This window comes from Mya arenaria, chromosome 7, assembly GCF_026914265.1.
Source record: "Mya arenaria isolate MELC-2E11 chromosome 7, ASM2691426v1".
In the NCBI taxonomy this organism is placed as follows: domain Eukaryota; kingdom Metazoa; phylum Mollusca; class Bivalvia; order Myida; family Myidae; genus Mya; species Mya arenaria.
Genome location: NC_069128.1, coordinates 35908162 through 35925134, shown reverse-complemented (window position 1 = coordinate 35925134; position 16973 = coordinate 35908162). Strand labels below are relative to the sequence as shown.

The following is a 16973-nucleotide window of genomic DNA, read 5'->3' as shown; positions in this document are numbered from 1 at the left end:
GTTGCTAATAACAATTCACAAACACAAACAAAAACATTCTATGATAAATGAGCACTATAATACCACTGGCAAGTTTAGAAATACAATACATTTGAAATGCAAAAGTGACATCTTAATCAGCGACTGACGTAATCTCCAGTACTTGTGATTGGTTCTACAAAAGCAAAGGGAGGAGATATTTTTTAATCGTGTTTTTTGTATGGGGACTAAAGATTGAGTTGTTATTATAGGACATGTTATAAGATAATCATATAGTTATCCCAATATCAAATCTATTGGTTACCTTAGGGGATATAATTGCATACATATCCGAAATTAGTTTACTGTATATATCAAGGGGCTGGTTGGCTTGTAAACTGATGGTTAATTTTCCATGCTGTATTCATATTATTTAATTCAGATAAGAATGTCAAGTCAACTCGAGCCAAAAAGCGTCTATTCCCTCATAATAAAATGTATGGCAAGTGAGGTACATACATTGTGCATACATGGCATGGGGTAAGATACATGTTCAATTTATCATGTGATACCCAACATATCGAAGAGTCATGCATTTGACCTAGCATTTAACTGACTAGAAGATATGACATATATACATATATATAAACATACACATATACAAACATTCCTAAATATAAACACATATATGCATGTATGTTAATTACATTTCTAACGAATAGCCAGTTGTGGAATAAAGTACTTTATTTTCGTACTCTGAAATGTCTTTTAATAAATTACAATACAAATAAGCACTTTATTAAGTATATGCTAACAAGTAGAATGAAAATAAACAGAATAGTACAAGCCTACAAATTTACAGTAATTATCATATCAATATAGCTGAATGTAATCTTCAAAAAATAGTACATACAAATTAATGTACTTTTTGAGAAACTGTTTACGTTCGTTATTTGAAAGGTTACATTCAAACAAAGACTGAAATTCGTCACCTACATTAATATGACAATGATTACATACTCTTTGATTTATTGGTATGTTATGCCAATTGCCAATTGTGATTTCTTGTTCAAAATTTAATAAATGAAAGTAGGTGTTTGCTAGGCCTTTTTACTGAGATATTTTTCAAGGCCAAATTCGTTGTTGAAAATTCTATAAAAATGCTGTTACTTTTTCTAAATTCGACGCCGTACAAATAGCGTTTGCTTAACATTGTTGTCTAACCACTTTGGATCTATTACCTATCTATAGGTTATTCAGACCAAGCATGATAAGAATATATTTCATGAAGTATATTTAAGGGTATTTTTTTCTTAAAAAAGATATCATGTAAAGGCAAATCTATAACATGGAGAAGAGTTTGTCATGTATGTTTAGAAAAAGTCTTCTCCCAAAATGCCGAAAATATATTCTACATAAATCGATAGTTTTCATTCCTGTTTCGCCGTATATCATGTAGTTTGGCGTCGAGCTTGAGTATATAATTTCAATATAATTTCAGACATTTTCTATTTCTATTTGTATTTAATGGTTTCTGCCACAGCCAAATCTTCTGACTGTGTCAAACGCTTGTTTCAAGTCTATATTGCACAAACCAAACTTTATTTTTTTTATTATTTAAGTACTGTATTGTACGAATCAATATATTAAAACAATTTTCGTAGTAGAATGGCCTTTTCTTAAACCGGGCTGACTATGACCAATAAGGTTATAAGAGACGACGTATTTATCAATGCGATTGTTCAATACGTAAGTACAATATTTACCAAGACAACTTAAAAAAATATAGTATGTCAATAATGTTCACGACGGATAGGATATCTTTCATGTTTATATATATAGGATTAATAATTCCAGTTGTCCAGCATTTGGGAATAACTACCTTGTCTAGTATTCAGTAAAATATTTGAAAATATATATCCTTATATAAGCTAAGTGTCCTTTTTATATGCTTATTTATAACTTGATCAATACCTCAGGCTTTATTATGTTTCAATGTTTTAATTGCTTTTCAATCTCTTCAACAGCAATTCTTAAATGGATTTCTGCATAAATTCCTAGCCAACAATTTACAGTTTTGAAAAATACAAAAATGAAGCTGAGCTACACTGCCGTTATTGTAACCTAGAAATTTATTACCTAAACATGTCCAGTATTTACGCGTTCCGAATATTCTATGAGCTTTTATACATTTTGTCTCAAAATTTTTTGGAACAGTCGTATTATTTTGAGCGTTAGATATATTGCCATCTATATATCCAAATGTACTGTCAGGGTTTATAGACTCTATTATGTCTTCTGATATTTGATGAGAAAATAAGTCATTGTCTATTTAAAAGTGTAACTCAAACTAGCACCTGCATCCGATAGCAATTGACAAAAATCCGTAGCATTGAGATCATGTATATACTTCAATAAAATAGTGATACACATTAAATTATCTACATAACTAACTCCCTAATAGGTAAGTGTATCTAATACATCACCGCTTGGACGGCCATTCATGATATAAGTAATAATTAACAATTATTATAGTAAAACAATAAGCCTACTTCCATTGCTAGATTTGTCACTATAATCTTTTTTATATAAACATTATTTTATTGTTTAAACATATTTAGCTCTCACTTAGATATTTCGTAAATTGTTTCAAAATGTTGCCTTTCGGAAAATTTCTTATCAACAAAAATTATATCATCAAGACTTTTAGTTCGAGCGTTAAAATCACCAAAGATGCATGTATAAATATATTGATTATACAATTTACGTATATCAAACTGTATATCAGAAAAATATATCATCATTTGAAATTGTGAATTTCCAGGTGCAATGTAGACAACGCCACATAAAATATCCGAATACGTCGTTACTAGGTTTTAATTTATAGAAAACCAAAGTTCTAATACTATCAGCATTTAACACCCTAATATATTTGGAAATATCACTTTTGACAATAATTGCAAATTCCACCTGATATGCGTGAATTAATGACAATCTCTGTTCTACTTTGCTGAATATATCGTAACCTTTGATATTTATGTAATTTAATTCACCATTTTCTAACTATGCGTTGTCTTTCCTCAATACCCAATTAATAACGGGGGTTACACCTCCTTGGTAAAACACCTTACTTAAAGTAATCAAAACTGCTAATCTGCACTGTTGGCAGGACCACTTGTGTAGGTTTGAGTGCAGTAAAAAACTCGTTAAATTAAATGTGTTTTTCCAATATGTGTAGACAAAGCCTAGTAATGTGACATTAAAGTCTTAAAAGCATGCTGGAGTCGTAAAACATTCAATATTCAAAACTAATTCCTTTGACAATTATGACAAAGAAGCGGGCAATATATTTGGCGTAACATGCATCTGTGTTGACTCAGGGGATCATTACATATTTGCGAATACAATTTATCATAATGATCGCAACGAGCATTATAAGAACATCAAAACATCAGATTAAAGTGTCCAGAATGCACGCGTTATAGAGATTAGTTCGTCGGAGAACATGCTGACAAATTTCCATAATTGTTTCTTGAATCAACACAAATAAATCCCTTTAAGTGTGGTCGCATTAGTCAGAACAAAGTATTTTAAAACGTTTGCAAGATTTGGGTACGTATTAATCTATTTGAGCTTAAACCTGTAATGTCTTATTGCGATAAATGAATCCGGTTTGTCCTCTGCAAACTTTGCAGAACTGTGGTCATAATTCAAAAGAAAGATTCTAATACTACATCATACTTACTTGTAATGGAGTATAGCTCGTTGTTTTTGAAAATCAACTTAACATGCGCTTTTTCTATTCTAGTACCTGATTTTTAAGATAAGGACTTAATGGTCGTAACAAAACACGTTTTTGAAAATGTAGAACATGCACGAGTTTGAATCACACTACGCGGTTATGGGGTAAAATGAGTTAAGATTGGGATTACGGTTCCTCTTGCGCATGTTTAGCCCTGATCAAGCTTTACATTTTGATTCACATAGCATCTATACAATTCTGTTTTATAGCTTTATTGTTTTTTTCTTTTTTTAATCTTAGTTTTTCACTCAACGATAATATCAGTATAAAACTTATATGTTGATCAAGATTTGCATTGTTCTAAATAAAGCATATTTGTTTAGAAATTCTGAATACCAAATAAAATTTGTGATAACAAATACGTTATCAGTTCAGGATTGATTTGATTTTACTTTTGTACACACACATTCAAAATAATATTTTGTTTTATACATTAAAAATACAAAACATATTCTTCCAACATTTGCATTATGGATTATGGATGAAAAATCATATATATAAATTAGATTAAATTACTGCATATTATTTTTATTTCCATTAATTGCAAAGTAACTAATTAATTTACTCTAGTTAATTGTTCTTTTTATTATCCCTAAAATAATTTGGTATCTGTTCCCAAACATTGGGAATTAGATTGTCATACGTTACCTGACATTAGAGCTTCGATATCACTCTAAAACAAACGGAACACATTTAACATACTGTTTCCTCAATCAATCGGAACTACTCGGCCATTTTTTATCGAAACAAGCTCGGTCGTAAATGGACGGATTCCGCGGTCATAAGACTTAGGGCCTCCACTAAGAGTTTTAAACTGGAAGTATACACTTCCTGTCCATGAATATTGGAAGTTTTTCACAGAAATACAAAAGTTTAAGTCCCCCAAATACAATATTTTGTTTCCTTTATTTTTGTTTAAATAAGTGTATTTAAATTAGATGATTTGCATCTATAACTCACATATTTAATTTATGATAATTCCTTTAACTTCAAGATTGATTGAAATTGTGAACATAAAAGTAATATTAACACCCGATTTTGAAGTTTTCAAATTTGGAAGTTTTCTTCAAAATTATGGAAGTTTTTGTACTTCCAATAAATCAATCTTGGAAATTTTAACCCATTTCTAGTGAGTAATATACTTCCAAACTTCCTTCAACGGAAGCACTTATGATAAGTCTTTGCTTATAACTACGCTGCAAGTAGATCGCGTCTTATTGTCAATTTAGCAGTTAAACCCTAGGACTCTTTGATATAATAATTATCTACGTTTTACATGAAATCAATTTGATCTAGGTTATTCCAATTACCTGTTAAATGATTACAAATGATTAAAAATATTATTATTAATTTTGCGAACTACTTCTACTGAAATACCGGCATACATCCGAGGTTGTTTTCGATGCAAATGGCCACTGAGTTCTGATTATCCCTCACAAGAAAATTTCGTTGGAGGAGAAGCAATGATATGCGTGTTTTCCTTTTGTCCCTTACTATTGTTAAAATTAACAAACGATTGTTTTCAATTGCCAAAATATTAATGACACTTTTAAATCGTAGCTATACTAGACTATAAATGGACATTTGTATAAAACAAGAGTATTACATGAAGCACACCCTAAAATAGGAGAAAACATGTAACATCACTGTAAACACAAAGTTTCATGATTTTATGAACATTCTGAATTGCAGTAATTCCATGAATGTGATCGGCATATGGGGCACTGCTGTTGAAAAAGGTAAACATGTCAATTTAATTTTGACCATATAAATCAAAGTAATGTTAAAAGCGACCAACTGAGATATGATTTGCGTTTTCAATAATTCAAATATAGATTCGAGTACGAGAAAAATTTATTTACGAAAGATTCACTAGCAAACTACTGATTTTGGTCAGCTGAAAGCCAGTATGTTAAATGTTAAAAGCGACCAACTGAGATATGATTTGCGTTGTCAATAATTCAAATATAGATTCGAGTACGAGAAAGATTTATTTACGAAAGATTCACTAGCAAACTACTGATTTTGGTCAGCTGAAAGCCAGTAACGAGACTTGCCACGCAGCGTGCTCGACGTTAAAACGTTTTGACCTGGACCGGAAACACATGATTGATTTTGTCTTGCATACATAACGTTTTCAATGATAAAGAAACGTTTAGTTTTATTCCATAACACGTAGTAACTTTAGTTCAATATTCACTTCAAATAGTTTCACTAAAACGGCGCTCTTTGGAAATGATTTTATTTCGTTTCATAATTATATGTGTAGTAAGAAATGTATTTTTTGTTGATGAAATGTTAAAATTAAGTTTTCAATAAGAACATGCTAGAAGAAAACGTGACTTCTTATTGCACGTAACTCATCTTGTGCCGGACATAATTTTGTTGAGCGCAGCCACTTACGCTGTAAATACCTGTCCGGTGTGTAAATGTATACAATTCGACAAAGAGAATATCCGTTAGTAGTTAGTGTAAAATGAATTGAATGGTTAAAACTGGCTTTAAAGAAAGATAATTGCTGTAACAGCATTTTCTTGTTAAGTCTATGAATGAGTCCTGCTAATTTAACCATTGGATGCCTTTGGCAAAATCCATACGACCTACGGCAAACACATATTATTGTCTCTAATATGATCAAATATCATGATATTCTTGCTTATATTTGATCGGTGATTATTCATGGTTTCTAATACAGGTACAATATGCTTATCTTATATATAGAGGACACAGGCATTACTTTATTTTAAAGTTTTACAATTTTTATAATAATACGATCTATCGTGAATGGGCATGGCAAGGTTTTAAAGATTTTACTAGTGTCTCATATCTGAAAGCTATCGAAAAACATCCTTAATATTGATAAAGAGTTTGATTTGAATGATATTTTTGCCGATTATACTCGTTTTATTAATTCATTGTTCATTGAGGTTTATTGATATACTGACTGTTTTTGATGTGCATTTGATAGCTAGTGTAATATCATTTTACTACTTTTAGATTACAAAGTGCATTTGAATGATTTGTATTTGTTTAGTTGATGTCTGTAGTGCACTCTCAGACATAATCTGATAATCCTTAAGTGAATTATCAATTTCAAAATTAAACAAACAGTCGGGTTGTAAGACACTTTAAAACAGCTATATCTTTAACAAAAAGGGCAATTCTTTTGTGTTTAGTATCAATCTTCAACTGGTTTGTTCCAATTTTAATAAAACTTTAAAATCGTCCCCTGACCACATTTTTTGAAAGTTACCATATTTGTCTTGGCAGTGTTTACATTTTGTCAGTAAGTAGCCCAAACATGCATAATAGTGGGATATTAGCTACTGCACACAGCATGCGCATAGAGTACATATCCATTATATTGTTCTCAATTTGAACTTCTGTAATAGCTCTTATGGCAGTGTTGATGTGTTGATTTTAACTCTATTTTCATTAATAAAATCAGCATTTAACTTTGTGTTTACTCCTTTCCTTTTGGTACCGTATTGAGGTCCATGTCAATGATCTACTGAATAATAATAATATAATGATAATATCATCACCAAACACACCATGAGTGAGAACCACTCCTAAGAATAGTCTGTAGTAAATCTGTAGTAAGTCTGTAGTAAGAAATTATTACGGCCATTATGGTGATGATGATCTCAATAAAAGCGCCAAAGTTCGTCTGTTTTTGTTTACAGTCGAAATAGGGACTTATAACACAAATGGTACTTAAAATTTTGGGCATCTTATGTAAATAGTTGCCCGATATTACCTTTTTTGGTTATGACCAATGTTAAAGTTAAAAATTGATCATTTTCAAAACAATAATTTGCAATCTTGCATGAATAAATATCTAGATAAGCACCCTTTCAAGGACAGAATACAAGACAGTATAACCGCCGCATAGGATGATAACCCTAAATCATTTATCTGTCGTTAATCAATATATGTACATGCACATGACAAGCAGATTGAACATTTGCGATGGTAAGAATAAACGTTTAAGCCTAATATCTTTTAATATTAAACTGAGTTTTCCTATGTTTTTCAATGCAAAGTGTAAGACATATCAGAACTATTAGTTCAGCACCCTGAAGGCAATGATTTTGACTGGAATTTCAGTGTCCTTGATAATGCGTTATTTAGATTTAATTTTCGGCCGATGACAGGGATAGCGGTGACATATGATAAAAATTGTAATCCTTATTAATAATAAGACACCTTATTCGACTTTCAGGTTAACGACGTCATTCCCAGAAATTTAAAAAGTACCAATTATTAGGTTAAATTTACACACTTCAGGTTAACATAATGGTTTTTAGAAAATTTAATGGATATGGGTTTTTAATTGTACTTATGTTTTTCTCAAAATTGAGCGCAATCGCTCCATTATATTCGGGAAACCTACTGCTCGATTCTCGTTATTATTTAATCATGCAAAACGTATAAATACCCTAAACAATGTTAAAAAGTACTAACACGGCTCACTTCTCGTTTTCTGAAAATACTATCATAAGATATAACGCAAATACATTAAATTTATCATCGAAAGTAACATTCCACCGTATTGTCGAAATTTATTTTATCTTTTATCACGAGTTTTAAACTTTATCATAAATGGGAAACCAGCCGTATTGTAGATTACTGTCCGTTGAAAAGTAGGTTACCATCTAAACAACTTCACAGTTTATCAAGAAATAGTAGTTGTTGATTAACTCTGCATATATTCTGTTTTTAATAACTACTTAAAAAGTTATATACGCAAACGCTGATAAATGATATATATACAATTTCCATTGTAGTATTCCTCAGTTATATCTATTCATTCATATATATGAAGACGTCTGACGAGTAGTAGCCTAGTCAATATAAAGTAATGAACTTTCATCATATAAAGACACTATAAGTAGTACAGAGCATTTTGAATAATACGTGTCCTTAGACATAGTTTCACCAGCGTCTAGTTTAACATCTGCAGACTCTTTGGACAGTATTTTCATTCACATATATTCCTGAGTGATGTGTATCAATCATCCATTACCAAACAATACAATATCATCAAGCTACAAATAAAAACATTATGAGACCCCGATTTAACGACTATCAAGAACATTAATATAAAGAACCTCCTTTCTCTTTCCAAAGCCTAAAATAGGATCATATTGATATGTTAATCATTATGGCTGTTTTTATATATAGTTATATTGACTGCATACATTCTAATTTAAAAAAAAAATTGACCTGCAATTTTGAAAGTAACGGCCGATCATTTTTAGAAAATGTCATGTTACGAATATAATTAGGCTATCTTTTCAGTTAATCTTAATAGTTTATTCAAAAGCACACCCGAAGAAGCATCATGAAGGGAATAGCGTGTGTAATGTTACTTTTGACATTAATTTACATGTAAATACTTTATTTTACGACATGTAGGGTTTTTATTGTGAACCCTATGTTCAATGGTGGGTTCAAGACAGTGTACATTGTAATAATAACATTATGTTTTTGTAATACCGTTTGTTTCAAGCAGGAAATCAAGTAAATTAGAATCTTGTTTTCTTGTATATTTCTCATAGACAAGTATTTGATTTAATGATTTAAGAAACAAAACAACATATTAACATGAATTATTTCATCTCTAGGAGGACAGAAACAGGTCATGTTTAGGACAAAGGTCCTCTATTGTTTCCATTTTGTATTGTAAGATTAGATTAGGGAACGCTTATGAACAGTGAGCTCTTAATTAAACGATTCAATGTTTTGAGTAAATCAAAAATAATAACAGTTATCTAGTGAAATGTACATGTATAAATGAAATATGATAACAAGTCATAATACAATGTATACACTTGATAAACTTTTTATCAATACGAAATAGTGAATATAGCTTAATAAGCTAAAGTAGGCATGCTGTTAAGCAAATAATTATTTAAAAGGAACTTATGAAAATTATTAAAACAATATAAAATGTATCCGCGAACTTTTTGTTAATGCATAATTTCGATGACATGAAGTAACACTTTAATGATTAAGAAGAACTCGTTCGCTTCGCTCACCCCGCCTATTATTATAAGTTATTATACTGTACATTACAGGGTTTGATTTGAACTATTTATAAAATGTGTGTTTTTCTTTATAAGGATAATTTTACTGTCGCTTCGATTTCGAAAAATGCCCTGATTTAAAGATTAACAACTAAACTAATCCCTTACAAAACAACCGACACACTATACAAGCTAAATCTGAAGACTTTTTTATTATTACATAGCGATTTTAATTGTGAACCACTGTGTTGAAATAAAGATACATGCACATTGTTTTCCATAATTGTTTTCAGTATTACTAGTGTAAACATATCATTTTACATATAAGTGTGAAGTATATCTATTATAGTATAGAGAAAAACAACAACATAATTTTAACCTTGGTAATTGAAAGTATTATAACAGGAGTCAAAACACACTAAGTGAGGACTTTAAAGGTATAAAAACCTCTATAGTTAAGACCAACACCTGGAAGACAACATAACTGATGTTTTTGGACAAAAACAACAATAGTCTTCCACACGTCGAAAGAAATTAATGCGAATATTTACTCTCAATATAAGAATGTGAAAATGCTTGAAAAACGAATAATACATAATCAAAGATCTGATTTAAATGGTATGAATACAGGACTGTATGAAATATTTTGGAAAGATATACAATCCCTGCTAAAGAACTAATTGAATAATAACTCCCCAAAAGGAAATCTACAGCCACTTAAGAAGCAATATATAATTTAACGAATTCAAAACTTGATTTCATGATGGGGTCAACCCCGTCTTAAATTTAAATTCAGATATATTTTTTGTTCCGGGTTTTTATTACTATTAATTGACTGATATTGTGTCTTCTCAATTTTGTAATTAGTTACATGAATTATATTTAGATGTAGAGCTTGTACACAAGATCAGCCGTACTCCTGCAGTGAACAAAAGACCGTTACAGATGTTACAGTTGCCTGGTGCTGGAAATTTTGGAAGCTTTTCCGATGCAAAGAGGAACAGTAAGTCAATTTTTATCATTTAAACTATTTTGGCGAAACTGTTCAATCATGTAGAGATATTGGCATATATTTTAACAACAGAATAGAAAGTGTCTCTTGCTTAAAATAAGTATGACCTTTTTAAAAAAAAGACATTTGAATGCTGAAAGCAGAATAAACAAAAATGAATTATAATTAGTTTTAACGGATAATTTATCATATCACCATCCCGTTTTAGTGGTCAATCATTTGAATACGAACAAGATTGCGTTTATTGTGTGAATTTAATGTAAAGAAACACATTAACAAGCAAACGACATAAGTAAAATATATTTAACAGTTGGTATTTCATGTTTTCTTTCACACAGCTAAACAACGAAAACTGTTCCAAGTACTTGTCATCGAACAGTTTGTTGCGATGGGTACAGTCGAAAGAGCGCTTTGCATGAATGTAAAGGTAAATATTGTTTCATATACATATATATAATTTTATATACATAGACATTTTTTTCGTTATCCTTTTTACTGTTTTCTGGTTGGCTGTGGCCTTTTAAACAACGTCATAGTAAGATGTAGATTTCTTGGATTATTTCATTAGTATTCATTCCTTTATTCATGAGAGTTTTCAAAATGTATATTTGTTTTTCAACAGCGGTTTGTTTTGGGTCACAAACATGTCCGAATAGAGGGTCCTGTGTTGCCCCAAATCAATGCATTTGTCCAATTGGTTTTGTCAGCCCACACTGTGAAGGTGTGTGATTTATTATTCTTATCGTAATATGACGCCAAATAGTTACTCTATATGAAGTGAAAGTTGTTTTTATTTAATATGTTCTTTTTAATTGCTTTTTAACAGGTTTGTTCGGTTAACATCCAATCAAATTGTACTGCACAGTTTTACCTTACCTTTATTTTATATAGGCATGTATATCTTTCTTAATGACACTAAATTGCCATGCCCCAATCAAACACATGCATTTCATAGCATTATTCAATAATTTGATTTCAAATGGACAGCATGATTTGCTCAATGTTTTTGACATTAATGCTCATTCTCTTTGTTATATCGAACATATTAACTTACAATGTAGACGAAGATGAATGTTCCGTTAAGAACGGAGGGTGCTCGCATAAGTGCGAAAACACCAAAGGTTCCTACAACTGCTCCTGTCCAAATGGCTTTGATATTGACTCGAACCAGCTGAATTGCAAAGGTAATGCTATCTGATCATTTACCTTTTGCATAGTAAAAGTAGTTGTCACTCTAACAATAAAACAATTTACCTAAAGTTTGCGAGGTCCCAAACAATCATTACTTCGAACCTGTAAAAGTATTTCAATGTTTTTTTGCAAAGAACCTACTTCACCATTTTCAATACCGTCATGGACTAGTTCCAAAAGTGATTCTAATATTATTTGCTAAATTATTCATAGACAAAGACGAATGTTCCGTAAACAACGGGGGTGCTCGCATGCGTGTGTCAATACAGAAGGCTCGTATCATTGCTCGTGCCCTCCAGGTTTTTCGCTTGACTCGAACAATGTGACTTGCAAAGGTACGGATATTTGAAAGCCTTTAATTGATATAAAGACGCGTGTATTCTTTTTTCATTTAACTGGCATACAAATAAGTCGCTATATTATTTTATATATGAAAATAATATTTATTTTTCTAGACGAAAATGAATGTTTCGTTTATAACGGAGGGTGCTCGCACGCTTGTGAAAATACCGAAGGCTCCTTCAATTGTTCGTGTCTTCCAGGCTTCTCGCTTGGCTCAGACCAGTTGACGTGCAACGGTAACGGTATTTGAAAGTATATGATGCATATAAATACATGGTGACGATTTGATCTAACAATTAATGTATTCATAGATACAATTGCCTGTAGCCTATTTCTGATCAGTGGGTTTACAAAATTTGTATGTACATTTGTATTTTTGATAGACGAAAATGAATGCACCATTAAGAATGGAGGGTGCTCGCATGTGTGTGAAAATACTGAAGGCTCCTACAATTGTACGTGTCCTCCAGGCTTCTTGCTTGACTCTAACCAGACGACTTGCAATTGTAAGGCTATTTGCAAGCCTTAAATTGTTTAAACGACGTGTTTATTTTGTAATCAATTGGTTGATATATTAATTAGCCGCTAGATTATATATTTTACTTATATGAATATAACAATACTTTATATTTATTCGTAGACAAAGATGAATGTTCGTTTAATAACGGAGGGTGCTCGCACGCTTGTGAAAATACCGAAGACTCCTTCCATTGCTCATGTCTTCCAGGCTTCTCGCTTGGCTCAGACCAACTGACGTGCAAAGGTAAGGCTATTTGAAAGATAAATGTATATAAAAATATGGTAACGGCATGATCTAACAAATAAATTCATATATAGGTAAATTTGTCAGTGTAGCATATTCCTGAAATGTCGGTTCACATAATTTACTTGTATTTATAGACGAAAACGAATGTTCCGCTCAGAATGGAGGGTACTCTCACGCTTGTGTCAATACCAAAGGCTCTTACTATTGCTCGTGTCCTCCAGGATTTTCCCTTAGCTCGAACCAGCTGACATGTAAAGGTAATTTAACCTGGAATCATTATCCTAATTCATATATGGACATGTTGATGGTATGACTATATCATTGACAACAAAATTGAGATATATATAACTAGCATTTTTTTTATATGTGAAAATAACATCGTTATGTATTTACTTTCAGACGTAAACGAGTGTTCCGTTAATAATGGAAGGTGCTCGCACGCCTGTACAAATACCATAGGCTCCTACAAATGCTCCTGTCCTCCAGGGTTCTCTCTTCACTCGAACCAGTATATTTGTAAAGGTAAGGTTATTTAACAGTTTTCAATTTACATTGAACTATTTGATATCATCGGCATCTTCATTATTAACATCATCATCATTGTCATCATCATCATCATCATCATCATCATCATCGTCATCATCATCATCATCATCATCATCATCATCATCATCATCATCATCATCATCATCATCATCATCATCGACATCAATATCATCTCCATTAACATCATCTCCATAATCATCATCATCATCGACATCATCCTCAACATTATCATCATCATCAGCAGCAACAGCTTCAGCAGCAGCAGCAGCAGCAGTAGCAGTAGCTTCAGAAGCCTCGTCAACATCGTCATCATCATCACCCTTCTCCTTCTCCTCCTCCTCATCATCAATATCATCATCATCACCATCACCATCACCATCATCAACATCTCATTGCCAATATGTCAAGATTTTGTATTGTTTTGTAGACGAAAATGAATGTTCCGCTCAGAATGGAGGGTGCTCACACGCTTGTGTCAACACCAAAGGCTCTTACTTTTGCTCGTGTCCTCCAGGATTTTCCCTCAGCTCAAACCAGTTCTCTTGTAAAGGTAAGGCTACCTTGAATTATTTAATTTATATATAGATATGCTGATGATATGACTATACAGTCGACGTCGCTATTTTTTTTAGATTTATTTCACTTGCATATTCTCATATATGATTATTAAATTACTTGTAGACGTAAACGAATGTTCCGTTAAGAATGGAGGATGCTCGCACTGGTGTGTCAATACCGAAGGCTCCTACAATTGTACGTGTCCTCTGAGCTTCTCTCTTGGAGCGAACCAACTGAGTTGCGAAGGTATGGTTATCTGAAGCATCAACTAATATAAATACGTATTTATGGTATACTCATACCATTTACAGAAAAAATCATAGATAAATTTTATCAGCATTGTTCAATATGTGAACAAAACATACATTTGTTATTTATTCATAGAGAGAAAATGAATTTTCCAATCATAATGGAGATACTTGCATGCTAGTGAAAATACCGAAGGCTCGTACATTTGCAAATGAAATCGGCTTTTCTCAATGATCAAATGATTTGATTTGAAAAGGTTGTGTTATTCGGACACCTTAAAATGTATAGATAAAGTTCCCGATATGTTTTGTCATTTTGCGACGGATATTGTATCTTGTGTGTTGTGTTTATGGTATGCCCAGTATATTTTATATTATAGCTGAAGCAACCGTGCCGCAAGTTTGTGGATATGACAACGGTGGTTGCTCCCACTTTTGTATCAGGATGAACGGAACCTTTAAATGTGCTTGTCCAACACTCATGCATATTGCTGGCGACAATCTTACATGTATTGGTACGCGTTGTAAAACAGCCTTTCACAGTGCAAAAGATAAACAAAATTGCTTAAAAAAACATATTTTTTCTTGAGATTCATAAATTAAGCAAACATTATTTATATATCAGTTGCAACCCCTGTAAAAAGGGTTGGAGGAAATTATACAAAAGAAGATTTTATCAAATTTCCGATAAAACACATTTACATTTAATCGGAAATGTCTTAATACAAAGTGTTTGTGTCAAAATTGTAGATACTACACAATCTTGAGGCTTTGTGGTAAATGCAGCTATTTAAAAAAAGAGAGAAGATATTTGCATTTTTTTAAACCAGGAACATGTTTCATAATGTTAATGAAAACATGTTTATTTTTTAAAAGATATCATCAAGAACCCACAAGTTATTGTTCTTTATGTAGTCTGGGTCATTTTAACACGAACACAAAGTTATGATATTGACAGACTTTAACCGAAGAAATGTGAATAATTTTTATATAAAAAAATCAGATAAAATCTTTTTTCATAAAATTTGGTCAACTCTTTACTTCCCGAAAACATGTCACAAATAATGTATGTTTTATTCCTGAATATGATCGTTCCACAATACTGCATAACACATGACCTTTTAAAACGTTTTAATTTTTGACCATCCCCGTCCACTATTGCAATGTTGAAGTCCTTTAAAAATACAAGTCTACATTTTTCGAAACATATTTTGACACATTTAAATTACATAATTGTTTGAAGGAGGCACTGTTTGAAGACCTTTAATAATGAAACACGAGAGTGTAAGTGAATTAAGAGTATTGTCGTTTTATTTCAGATACCAACATTACACAGACTGCTGAAGTAGCTCCTATTGTCCGTAAGTTATTTGACATTATTTCTGTATGTGTGTTAACAGTGCATTGTTGCGTTGTGTGGACCTGAATTAAAGCATCGATATGAACATTTGTAAATGACGGTGTATTCATTTTCCTTTCAGAAGTAATGGGCCTTCATTACGGAATTTGCATAATACTGGCGGCTTGTGTTATGCTGCTTGTGGTTCTTCTTTTAAGGAAATGGTACTTTCTTCTGATTTCTATTAAGTGATGTGCATATTGATATAAATGTGTGAAAATACATTTACTGTGTATAACAAGAGAAGTTCCGTTCAATAGCCACTATCTATTCTTTATCGCTTCAAAGGCGTTTACAAATAGCAAAAATGTTCATGATTTTTTTTCTATTCCTCAAAAATAACGTGAATATTATTTGTCGTAAAGAAAATCCATAATTATTGCACTGTTTTGCGCTGTATACATGTACTGAACATATTTGTCGACATTATTCATTTGAAAGTGATTGTTATGATTCATGTATTTGTTAACACGCATTTATGTTTGCCTTATGTATAATCAAATTGGTAATATGATAAACAAGCATCTTCTTCTTTTTTAAGGTATGCTTCGCCGAACAGTTGTTGCGCTTCTCGTAAAAAACAAATGCTGACGACTGACGAGGAGCAGAAACCATTTATAATTTCTCCTTCCAGCCAGGAACATTTTGATGAGTTAGAAAATAACAAAATGCAGAAACCTCCGCCTTATGAAGAATGCATAGATAGAGTAGAAACTACAGTGTGAGGCCAACGGCTATATTGTTAAAAAAGCGTGTCCAGGATTATTAATGTTTTACTCTGTTTTGGTTCAACAGCTCCGATGCAAATCATTAAGAATGTGAAACCTTTTAGTGCAAATCATGAATCAGAACACAAACTTTGTTAAGCCATTGCAAATGATATGTATCTGATTATGGACCATGCTACATGTTCAAACAATGTATGATCGATTAAGGCGACAATTAGATATGTATTTACTTTTTTGTTTTATTTTCACACAGGAATATTTTGCATGCAAACGTTTATCAAAACTATTTGGGAAAAATGTGTATACTTTATCCAAAATCATTAACACGCATACTTTCAATTGAGTATTTATAATTCATACAAAACTAAAGACTCTATGATTTTGGAATTAT

At 31.8% G+C, this 16973-nt stretch overlaps 1 protein-coding gene across 1 annotated transcript; it reads left to right on the top strand.

Moving 5' to 3' along the window:
- Positions 1-10737: 10737 nt before the first annotated feature.
- Positions 10738-16579, top strand: LOC128241101 (signal peptide, CUB and EGF-like domain-containing protein 2). Its single transcript, XM_052958080.1, has 8 exons — positions 10738-10795; positions 11866-11988; positions 12451-12573; positions 12978-13100; positions 13503-13625; positions 14077-14199; positions 14354-14453; positions 16396-16579. The coding sequence occupies exons 1-8, from the start codon at positions 10738-10740 to the stop codon at positions 16577-16579; spliced, it is 957 nt and encodes a 318-aa protein (XP_052814040.1).
- The last annotated feature ends 394 nt before the right edge of the window (positions 16580-16973 follow it).